Below are 12,020 nucleotides of genomic sequence, written 5' to 3'. Positions count from 1 at the left end.
GGCCCCACAACACTTAGAAAAGAGAGGGGAGGAAAGTCCTTAGATTCGCCTTACTAGAAAAATGCTTCTCACTACTTCATCACTGAGGATCCATGTATTCAGGTCTCACTGACATTCTCATATGTATGTGCTCACTAGCTTAGGGTCAATAATCTAATTTCACACATGAGGAAGGAGACCCTGGGGTGAAGCGAGAGGAGCCCACTGCCCAGGAAATGGTGCTGTATTCTGCAGTGCCCTCCCTCTTCGGCTTCTTACTTCATGGAGCTGATTCTAAATTTGATGATGGGTCAGGTTACAAACACAGATGGCAATTTTATTCTTATTTCTGTCACTGACTTTACTATGACCCTGAAAAGCTCCCAATAAGGAAAGCTTTGGGCTGAAGCTTTTTCCAATCTATGAAATGGGGAGGATCAGTCTTACATTCCATAAGACATGGTAAAGATGAGATAGCATGTAAAAACTAAATCTATTAATAAAATTCTTCACTCAGGATCTGTGGAATCATTAGTACCAAGTGCAAAATTTTATGTATGGCCATTATGTGCATTTTTTTCTGGGTGAAGAATCCATTGTTTTCATGCGTTATTTTGGAGTCTATGGTCCACAAAAGATTAGGAACTGTTATATAATGCTGTATGTATGAGTCACCAGTCATAGATTTTTAACATTACATTCATCTGTTAATGCTCTAAGTATCCTGCTTTTTGTTGTTCCGTAAAAGTCAACACATTTATAGCTGAATATTTATGTGTTTCCTGGTGGAAAGACAAAGAAGCAAAAAGGAAAGAACTCGCTCCTATTTCTCATCAAAAATTCAGCTTTGGCCAAATAGTTCCTTCTGAATCCCAACTTCTAAATAGCAGCAGCCAGAGAACCAGCTATCTTTTCTGCTTTAGCCAGCATTTACTGATACTCAGCACCATCTCATAGTCAAACCTAACCTTGTAATTCATAGCAAGTCTTCGTTCAAGGAATCAAAAGCCTTTCCATTTTATGTAATTTCTATGTCACAGAGCAGATATGGATTAAACACCCCCCCCCCCTTTTTTTAACTGAAGGGACAAATGGGACCTGGAATGTTGAATTACCTACTCAATGTAACACAGGAGGTCACATAAGGAGACAAAGGGAAAGAACCTGCTTTTCAACCTCTTCCTTAAAACCCTAGCCTGATAGGCAAGACAGCCAATAACCCGGAGCTCCCAGGGTTGGATCATGTCTCCCCTGGCCTGACTGGTACCAAAAAATGACTCCTCCTTCCATCTAGGAGCCTCAGCCATCAAGCAGTAGGAACCTAAGTTGAGCCAGCCTCATACCCAATGCAGAATCATTACAGCCAGATGGATGAGGGACTGGCATTCTGGGACAGGCTGAGATATGGCCATGTGCCCCTTTCCCAGGCATATTAGAATAGATTGCCCCATCTAAGCAGAGCATACAGAAGAAAATGATCAACCAAAACTGACTACTACTTCTTACAGTTAAAATATCTGTACACATACCCCCTTACCTTGGTCAGTCTCAACGTGCTTATTAAAATGCTTGAGTCCCTTGGTCTTGACCTCTGCACCTGACAGAATTCAGCCCATTATGAAGCCCATTACTAGTGACTCTGCCTCTCTTGGTCATCTAGTTCTAGAAGTAAACTGAGAGCATGCTCTCAGAGGTCATCTTAGGAGAATGGGCAGCTTCCATCTAATCTAAGCAATCCCAGCTCACCTGATTCCCAAAGTCCACAAACCCTCCCTTCTAACACTTCTATCAAGGCAGGACTAGTAGTATTGCCTCGCCCTTGTGGAAGAAGAGGTCCTGCGTTCGAGTAGGCTGTCACAAAGCCGTTGTCTCAGTGGACACGGATGAGGCTGCCAAGAACGTTCCCACCTTTACTTACCCTGTACTCAAGCATCTGAAGCTACCGCAGCAGAGGAAGGAGGAGATTCTTTAATAATACATTAAATTTAAGGCAGATTATTAAAACTTAATAATCGCATGACATAGAATAGGCAAGGAAGGCTTCTCACTTAGTTTATTGTGCTCTTCTAAGAGAAAGCTCCACTTCCTGGTCTTGACATCTGCAATGAGAAGAAATACATAAGTCAATGGGACACCCTGCCCTCTTGCTATGTCATCACACTGATGCCTTTATTCTCTGGTTTCATACACCTCCATTAAGTCTGAACAACATGGCAGGTCCTGTACTTGCCACCAGGGATACAGTAATAAGATTGAGTACTTGCCCTCTTTTTTTTTTTTTTTTTTTTGAGACAGGGTCTCACTCTGCTGCCCGGACTAGAGCGCTGTGGCATCAGCCTCGCTCACAGCAACTTCAAACTCCTGGGCTTAAGTGATCCTTCTGCATCAGCCTCCCAACTAGCCGGGACTACAGGCATGCACCACCATGCCTGGCTAACTTTTTATATTTATTTTTTAGTTGGCTAATTAATTTCTTTCTATTTTTAGAAGAGATAGGGTCTGGCTCTTGCTCAGGCTGGTTTCAGACTCCTGACCTTGAGAGATCCTTCCGCCTTGGCCTCCCAGAGTGCTAGGATTACAGGCATGAGCCACTGCGCCCAGCCTAGCCAGGTAGTTTTTAACAACAATGTGGCCAAAGCTAAAAATGAAACCCAGGAGCCCAGAATTTTAAAGCCATTTCTGACCAGGAAGCTCTTGAAAATTCTCACAAAAAATAAAATCAAACTATCGCTTTGGCCAGTAGTTTTCAAGCCTGGTTAATAATTAGGCTAACCTGAAGATTTTTAAAAATACCAATGCCTAGGCCCCACCTGGGACCAAATAAACCAGCCTTTCTGGGTGAGAACCAGGCATCAGTGTTTTTGCAGTAGCCAGTGCTGCCAAGGAGCAGCCAGAGTGGGCAACCACCCGTGTTTTCAGACAGCGGGCCTGTGACCAGCAGCCGCAGCAGCAGGGAACTTGTGAGAAACGCAAATTTTGGACCCCACCCTAGAGCTCCTGAATTCCAAGCTCTGCCAGTGGGGCCCAGCAGTCTGCCTTTAACAAGCCCTCCAGGTTCCCATGAACCCTCAGAGTTTGAAAACCATTGCCTAAATTTGTGTAGGGAAAGACATTTATTTTCATGACAACAACCTGTTTTTCTGCTCTGCTAAGGCCAAAATAAAAACCGATGTGTTGGCCGGGTGCTGTGGCTCACGCCTGTAATCCTAGCTCTTGGGAGGCCGAGGCGGGCGGATTGCTCAAGGTCAGGAGTTCAAAACCAGCCTGAGCAAGAGCGAGACCCCGTCTCTACTATAAAAAAAACAGAAAGAAATTAATTGGCCAACTGATATATATATATAAAAAATTAGCCGGGCATAGTGGCACATGCCTGTAGTCCCAGCTACTCGGGAGGCTGAGGCAGAAGGATCACTCGAGCCCAGGAGTTTGAGGTTGCTGTGAGCTAGGCTGACGCCACGGCACTCACTCTAGCCTGGACAACAAAGTGAGACTCTGTCTCAAAAAAAAAAAAAAAAAAAAAAAAACCGATGTGTTTAAATAGCTGAAGTAGGAATTTATCTGCTTCTACCAAGATACAGACCACGTGAATGGGTAAAATTGTGGGGCCTTCTCTTTGGGAGGCCTTAACAACAAAACGGGCCCAGTATGTGTTTGCTGTCTGGAGCAAGGGAAGAAAAGCAGACCAGGAAGTCATTTTTGAATATTCAAAGATAAAGTAAAACACCCTATGCTGAGATCACTGACTACTGAGTCCCACATCCTTGGGACTCAGAGACCAATTCCTTACCATATTTTCTGGAATCCATTTGTTTAAATAGTGCGATTAGGTCCTCTGAATAACCGATGTCTGCCTCAAAGCGGGCCCGTGAGATGAGCATGCATTGCCCTTTGACAAAGGCAAGGGATGGAGCTGACGGAAGGCTGGCCTGTCCCCCAATGCTGGTGGAGGGTGACTCCCTGCTGCCATCAGCACCTTTCAAAGGCTCCAGGGTGACCATGGAGAGATGCTTGACTGCTTTTACTGCCAAAGAAGAGGAAAAGGAGAGAAGTTGACAAAGCAGAGGACTCTGGCATGGCCCTGGGATGCTCAGGCAGGAAGGGAGGAGGGGGAAGGAGGAGGGCAGACTGGGTCACCAGGGACTGGCAGGTGGGTGAGAAAAGGCACTGACAGATAGAAAGGCTTGCAAGTGTCCCTTAACTGGGGCTTTGGGAATGTTACTATTTATTGAATGTAACTCTTCTACTCAAGTTTTTCAAATTGAGAAACTTAGAATTCAGAAATAAACAAGGGGAAGAGGAAGCTCACCAGGATGAATAAACTTATTAGGTAATTTATGTTGTTGTGTTGTTGAAGCCACTGTAGTCAACACACCACAAATCTCCCACCTAACCCTATTCCCAGGATACTACTCTGTCTACTGCTCAGAGGACAAGGGAATGAGAAGCAGAACTGCCAGGACACAAACGTGCAATTTTGAAGATTACTTCACCTATTACTGATGGCTTTTACAGATTAACAGATTTGGCTACATAAAAGTAAATTGTCAAAAAACACAAACTGTAAGGCAAAAGCTATTGAGTAATTGCATCTGCAAAAAATTTAAAAAGAGGTCATGCTTACAAAAAATATTAAGACCACAAACTAAGGATCGAGATGTAGCCAATTCAAAACAGGAGACAAAAGACTAATCAACATTTAGAGAAATGTTCAATTTCACAAATAATTAAAGAAATAAAAAATGTTTTCTACTTTTCAAACTTGCAGGATAAAAAAACAATTAGACATTCATATTGCTAGTTGGGAATAAAACCCCTCGGAAAACAATTTGGCAATATATATAGCAAGGTCTCTAAGAAGTGATCATAATGATGCAACTTCTGGGAATCTATCCCAATTAACAGTTGAAAATACAGACAAAAACTTATGCACAAACATGTTCCTTACAGCTTTAAAACTGGAAAAACTGGGAGCAAATTAAAATTAAAGAGTAAAAAAAATTGATTTAAACAATTTATGACACATTCATACAATGGAATGTTATGCAGCCATTTTTTTTTTTTTACTAAGAAATTTAGAAAAGACAAAAGTACAGAAACCAATGTTATGTTCAATAATATGAAATCATTTTTTTGTTTTAAGACAGGGTCTCACTCTGCCGCCCATGCTGGAGTGCAGTGGCATTATCACAGCACCTCAAACTCCTGGGCTCATGCAATCCTCCTGTCTCAGCCTCCCAAGTAGTTAGGACTATAGGCCCATGCCAATAAGACTGGCTAATTCTTCTATTTTTTGTAGAGATGAAGTCTAGCTCTTGCTCAGGCTGGTCTGGAACTCCTGACCTCAAGCAATCTTCCAGCCTCAGGCCCTCTAAGTGCTAGGATTACAGGTGTTAGCCACTGTGCCCAGCCGTGAAATCATTTCTTGAAGGTCACAATGACCAGTTATGATAATGACACTCACATTTTTATCTCTTAGAATTAACTGTTAACACTCATTAAAATACAAATGCTTATGCTGGAGCAGTAAATAAAAATGGCAAGATAAAAATTACATGCATATATAAAATCTGTATATTTTATTTTATTTTTTTTTTGGTGTTTGTGACCAGCCGTGAATATTTTAATGCATAGAAAAAAGGCTGGAAGGAACAAAACCAAAATGTTAATAGTGATTAACTGAGCGGAAATTATGGGAGATGTTTTTTCTTCCTTATATGTTAATGTACGTTCTAGATGTTGTACAGTGAGTATGTGGAAGGGTTAAAAAAGAAAAATCCAGAGATATACCTAAAACAAAATGACAGAAGCCCAACATAGAGACAATCTTTATATATTATACTGATACAAAGCCAATCATGACACAACAATCATGAATCTATCTGAAACTTAGAAATACAAGGACAAATTCACAAATCCAAAATTACTGTGAGAGATTTCAAGGTCTCAGTAGATAACAGACCAAGTTTGCAACACATTGGGAAGGATAAAGAGGAGCCAAACACTTAATTAGTAAAATTCATTTAAAAACTACATGGAGAATTTTGTGCCCAATCAACAGTTTTCAAAAAGCACATGGAGCATTACAAAAAGGAACCATATGGCATAGAAAACCTAAATAAATGCGCAAAAGCAGAAGTTGTCTAAGTTACCACATATTGTGGTCCGAGAGCAGGAGTAAAAAGATGACAAAACAAACCACAACAGTGCAAGTCACTGATCTAAAAATGAATAGCAATGAGAATACCAGGTGTCAGAATCTACAACCTTAACCCAGAGCACTGGGTCTCCCTTTCCTACATTGACAAATGTTTTAAAAAATGAGTCCCTCAAAAAGGTGCTGACTTCATCAGTGTTACAGGTTGAATCATGTCCCTCTAAAATTTGTATATTGAAGCCCTAGTGTACAGTACCTGAGGATGTGACCGTATTTGGATACAGGGCCTTTAATGAGGTTAATAAGTTAAATGAGGTCATTAGGGTGGGCCCTGATCCAACATGACTGGTGTCCTTGTAAGAAGAGGGCGAGACAGCAGGGTTGTGCACACACAGAGGAAAGGCCATGTAAGGACACAGAGAAGGCAGCCACCTGCAGGTCAACAAGAGGGCTCTCTGAAGAGACCAACGCTGCCAGTACCTCATCTCAGACTTCCTGCCCCAGGACTGTGAGAAAATGAATTTCTAGTGTTTAAGCCACACAGTCAGTGGTACTCCCTCACAGCAGCCTGGTCAGCTACCAGAGAAAGAATTTCACCCAGTGCCATATCTTTCAAGAAGTGGAGGCCAAGGAGAAAACCAGGAAATTCTGCAGGGATTATCCCATCACCCCCATTCCTCTACCCCAGAAACTGTACTGGTGACTCCAGACAATTCTACTTAGTGCCCAAACGTGCAGAGAAGTGATCCAAGAACACAGCCCTATCTTCTTCCCTTTTTGCACTAGGCCGGGAGGATGAGTGAAATGGGAGATTAAAACACTGGCGGCTGGCTGTCTGACAGGGGGTGGGCTTCGGGCATCAGAATGAGGGGATGAAAACCTTCGCGTAGGACAGTCAACAAAATCTCAGAAGACAGAGTGGCACACCCAGGGGACAATGACTGAACACTGCATTAACTGGAATCTGCTGGGCAGCACCCCCTCGCTGCACTCTCGAGCGAGCTACCGTGTTTCCCCAAAAATAAGACCTACCCATAATAAGCCCTAGCAGGATTTCTCAGAATTTGCGCAATATAACCCTACCCCAAAAATAAGACCTAGTGATGGGCATGGCTACACAGCGTATCTGCACAACCCATGCATTTCGTCTGGGAGCAGTAAAGACAAGCAGCCCTTCTTATCTGCCCCATGAGAGCTCTATTGCTTGACATGAGAGATTGGAGCCAATGGTTCTAAAGGAAATAGAGTCGCAAGAAATTCAGGATGGAATTTGGGGTTTGGAGAGTTATGATGATGTTCCAGAGGAAGATGACTTAACTATATTTGAATAAATGTAGATTGTACCGTACTTAAAAAAATAATACATCCCCTGAAAATAAGCCCTAGGGTGTCTTCTTGAGGAAAAATAAATATAAGACCCTGTCTTATTTTCGGGGAAACACGGTAGCTGTATGGAGTGTGCTGTGAGGAGTTGTGCTTTTGCACAAATTTGTGCTTTTGCACTGTTATCTTCCAGGGATCAGGGGCTGACCCAACTGCCTGTCACCGCTGGAGCTTGCACAGTCTGGTGGAAACATGTACTCTGAAGTCAGACTGTTTGGGTTCAAATCACAGTTGCATAACTTATTGGTTATATGACCCTGTGTTACTCAGCCTCCCTAGGCCTCAGTCTCCCTATCTGTAAAATGGTTGTTATAAGGAATAAAGAAGAGTTAGCATAAGGGGCTTAGAATAGCCTAGTACATAGCAGGCATCATTAAGTGCTAGCTTTTGTTAATGTTACGAATGACCTTTGCCCAAGGAGCCACCCCATGAGGCTAGCTAGTGGGAAGGTATGTGGGAGTGGTACCCTGAAAACTTTCGCCACCTATGAAGCCATGCACACCATAAGCTAGACCACATGTGCTACTGCAAAGAAGCCTCAATGCCAGTATCTCCCTCTATGAGGGACAATGATGTGTCTACTTACTAAGGGCACCGTAGTCCTTCATGCTAAAGTTCCACATTTTGGTATCAGGATCTGAAATAAAACAGAGGGCTGATGATTATAGTTATAATTTGTACTTGGGTACTCAATAAAAGCTTATCTTCCAAATGAATGAATGAATGGATGCCAAGTTCCAAAGAACCGATTGGCAAGCCCCCACTGATTTTACAAAATCTCTGTAAATGACAATTAGCAAATACAGAATATTCTTTTATTCCATATAGTGGAGTTCAGCTCAAATCCTGAGAAGTTCTGGACTTCATCTAAGAGGGCTGAGGGCAGAGTTAGGACTAGAATGAATCCATGTTCTCTTGATCCTAGTGTAGTCAGGCCAAGAGGTCTGAGCGTTGGCTCTGAGAACTAGTCACACCCGACCCTACCTTTCCAGACCAATCAAACTGAGCATGTCACTTCCCCTTGCTGAGCCAGTTCCACTGCCTTGAAAATTGAAATAACATCTACTTATTTCAAAAAACTGTTGTTAGGCTTAAGTGCTACCATGCATATAAAGCACCTGGCAGAGGAACTGGCTTCTCAGTAAATATTCCACTGTTCTCCATATGGCCATGTGGCAACCCTCAAGTTTGGCAGCTGTCTGAGGGAACAACTATTATAAAGAGAAACACAAGCTAAAATGGAAAATTTTTAAACAACTGGATGGACAGAATGTGCCAATGCATTCTCTTGATATTCATGAGAAACTGTTAGATTAAAAAGAGACTTTATTTCAACCACAATAGAGTCCAGAAAAAAAGAGAGACAGAGAGACTCTAAAAATAATTTTTAAAAAACCCAAACCGCCTAAAGAACAAAAGACTGATTACCATAACTTCTGCTGGGCAGACTCTTAAACACCGCAATGAGTTCCGCATTGTACCCTATCTTCACCTGGAACCGATCTCCTTTCCTTATGCATGTTCCCTTCTGGGAGATTCCTGCTTTTTGGAGTGAGGATTCAAATATCGGCTGGAGTCCTCCTTCTGTCCTGGGCGTTGCACTCCCTGAGCCACAAAGGACGTCAGAAATGTTTTGCCCGACGGAAGTAACAGGTGTCAATTTCATCTCATGTGAAGACTGAGGATGACCATGACCTAACTCATAACCCAAGAGCTGCGGGTTTGGGACCTCTGGAGGACTTTGTGCCAAGGGAAGGGAGATTCCAGTGAGAGTCACTTGACTTGGTGGACTATGGCTTGGGCAAGCTGTGGACATTTCTTCTTGCCTCCTCCGTATCCCTTTTGCCTGCTCTGGTAGGCTGAGATGACAACTGTGGGAATTATGAAGTCTTTGGTCACTATGAGATGAACTACTGAGATTCTGTTGCTTGACAATGACACCATGGCTCACTGGCTTAGAAGGCTCCCTTGGGAGATTTTGGCAAGGAACCTGCTTGGACTGGGAAGAGTTGGCAGCAATGGAGGAGCCTGAGCCTGTGCCCTGATGCTGTTCTGATAATAACTTCTCTGCTCTACGGGCCAGAGCCTTTTGTCGATTCTCTTCAATCTTTTTCCTCTGCTCCTCTGTAAGAGGCAAGGACATTTTAACAAGGAAATGCTTACGCAGGAATGTCAACCTTTAATCGGAAAGTTGGCAAAAGCTGTGGAAGGAAAAAAGAATATGGAAACAAATGCATAAGGCGTCCAACCAGAAGATACATTATAGTTTCTTTGATAATTAAAAAAGTCCACACACACACACACAGGGATAGTAGGTAACGTGAGCTAAAATAATGATCCTGATGAAAAAGCAAAAAGCAAATCCAAACCTAAAAAATGTATTTCAGCAGCAATATTTTTCTCCTTCCCATCCCCCAGCCAAGGTGAGTTCTCAGATCCCAAGAAAGTTATACAGTGCAACTTAAATTCATCAGATAAAAAAAAAGATGACATATAATCCTAGCTCTTGGGAGGCCGAGGCGGGCGGATTGCTCAAGGTCAGGAGTTCAAAACCAGCCTGAGCAAGAGGGAGACCCCGTCTCTACTATAAATAGAAAGAAATTAATTGGCCAACTGATATATATATATATATATATATATATATATATATATATATATAAAAATTAGCCGGGCATGGTGGCGCATGCCTGTAGTCCCAGCTACTCGGGAGGCTGAGGCAGAAGGATCGCTCGAGCCCAGGAGTTTGAGGTTGCTGTGAGCTAGGCTGACGCCACGGCACTCACTCTAGCCTGGACAACAAAGCGAGACTCTGTCTCAAAAAAAAAAAAAAAAAAAAAAAAGATGACATTTTAAATGAGAACAGATAATGGTTTAGACTGAAATAGACCAACCAATTACATACCATGGCATGACACTTGCTAAAACAGCCTCTTTCCAACCTGGAAAAAGAAAAAAGTACTAGCCTCACATAGACTGCACACTAAATTCCTCCCTTGCATTCAATACTCTTATCATTCCTGGCAAATAAATCTGCATGTGACCACCCAGTGCAAGCCAGGGCAGCAGGCCTTAGTACTTGACTTCCAAAACACAATACAAACTAAGTGACTCTTGGAAAACTAATGGTAAACAAAGCAATACAAGCTCACTGTACAAATCCACATGCTACATAAACATGTAAAAAAAATAAAAGTAATCTGTAATCTCACCAGCAATCAATAACCACTGTTTATAGGGTTCATTTATAGTTCTAATTTTTTTCTATCCATAACCATGTACCACAAATTTAGGAGATATAGGTATTTATTATAAACACATGATCACTGTATACATTCCATTTTATGGTTTGTTTTTTGTGTTTTTTTTAATGAATTTACCCTTTAGATTTTCCTGTGTTGAGCCACTTTTGGAATATTCTAGAGCCAGGGGGTGGGACACCAATTTCTCTGGCTGGGTTCAGACTAAACAGTCTCCACCCAAGGTAATGCCGTGTGATGCTTATAAATTATGTCCAAGAGCACTGTTTAGGCCTCTAAGAGGAGCTCCACGGTTCAAAAGTTTCCCTCCCCACTGGGGCTCCCATTGGACAGACCTCCCTCCTCTCCACCCCAAACCTTTATCCTAGGAGACTTTCCACCTCCTCCAACCACCAGCAGTTAGGAAGGAGTTAGGGAAAGGTTTTGTTTCCCAGGCATAGCAGAAGCCCTCAATCTCCTTGGGTAACACACTCCTGCCAAAGTTTCCGACATGGGCTCTCCTACACCCCCAAACTCCTCAGGTGCAAGGCCTGCTGCGCTGTCTCCACTAGCCAGAGGAGAAAAGGCCATAGGGCGAGGAGGACCCACTGATAAGCCCCCAGCCACAAAGTAAGTCATCCCACCACAAGGACGCCCATCTTCCCCGTTTCCTCGGACTTTCGCTCCACCCAGTTTCTGGGCGCGCCTCACGTCGGCCCCAAGATAAGGGGCACCAAGCCCCACTCCCCTTAGCCCCCTCCCTGCTCCAGGCTGGCATTTGGTTTCGTCTGCCTCCGCTACCTTCCTTCTAGTCTGCCTTCTCACCCGGTAAGGCCTACAAGGCAAGCCGCATCCACAGGCGACCCCGAACCCGCGCGAGTCTCCAGAGCCCTCCCAAGCCAGATTACTCTTCCAAGTGGACGGTTAGGGGATCCGGTATTTAAGCGCCGCCAGTTTGCCCGCCTTCCTGTAGCACCGAGGCCTGGTGGGCTTGGTCACCACTTAACTACATTTCCCAGCGGGCAACGCGGCCGCAGTTTTGCTTCAAAAAGCGGAGTGACGTGAGAGGGAGCAGGAGCGCTGCCGCATCGGCTTCTGGGATTTGTAGTTTGGACCGGGAGCCTGGAGAGCATTAGGGGAGACGCAACGTCGTAGGCGGGGCAGGAGGAATGCACTCTGGGAGTTTTAGTTCTCGGTTTCCTCGAAGGTTTAGCTAAGTGCCGGATCTTGAAAGCATGAGGCATTGAAGTTTCCCAAACCGGAGTCTC

General features: G+C 43.5%; 1 protein-coding gene across 3 annotated transcripts in view; it reads right to left on the bottom strand.

Annotated features, from left to right (window-relative positions):
* The window catches only part of SMARCAL1 (SNF2 related chromatin remodeling annealing helicase 1), a 52,986-nt gene extending 41,221 nt beyond the window's left edge, over positions 1 to 11,765 (bottom strand). The window contains exons 1-6 of one of the 3 annotated variants that reach the window (XM_012785181.3): positions 11,578 to 11,765; positions 10,419 to 10,455; positions 8,945 to 9,717; positions 8,103 to 8,153; positions 3,767 to 4,000; positions 2,028 to 2,078 (exon numbers count right to left, since the gene is read on the bottom strand). In XM_012785181.3, the coding sequence (XP_012640635.2) occupies positions 2,028 to 2,078; positions 3,767 to 4,000; positions 8,103 to 8,153; positions 8,945 to 9,659 (1,051 nt within the window). In that variant the 5' untranslated portion in view covers positions 9,660 to 9,717; positions 10,419 to 10,455; positions 11,578 to 11,765. The remainder of the gene's footprint in view (positions 1 to 2,027; positions 2,079 to 3,766; positions 4,001 to 8,102; positions 8,154 to 8,944; positions 9,718 to 10,418; positions 10,456 to 11,577) is intronic. The other 2 variants (XM_076005924.1, XM_012785183.2) reach the window with 2 other exon arrangements.
* Positions 11,766 to 12,020: the final 255 nt, after the last annotated feature.

Source organism: Microcebus murinus, chromosome 8 (assembly GCF_040939455.1).
Source record: "Microcebus murinus isolate Inina chromosome 8, M.murinus_Inina_mat1.0, whole genome shotgun sequence".
NCBI classification, from domain to species: Eukaryota; Metazoa; Chordata; class Mammalia; order Primates; family Cheirogaleidae; genus Microcebus; species Microcebus murinus.
This window is presented reverse-complemented; position numbering and strand designations above follow the sequence as displayed.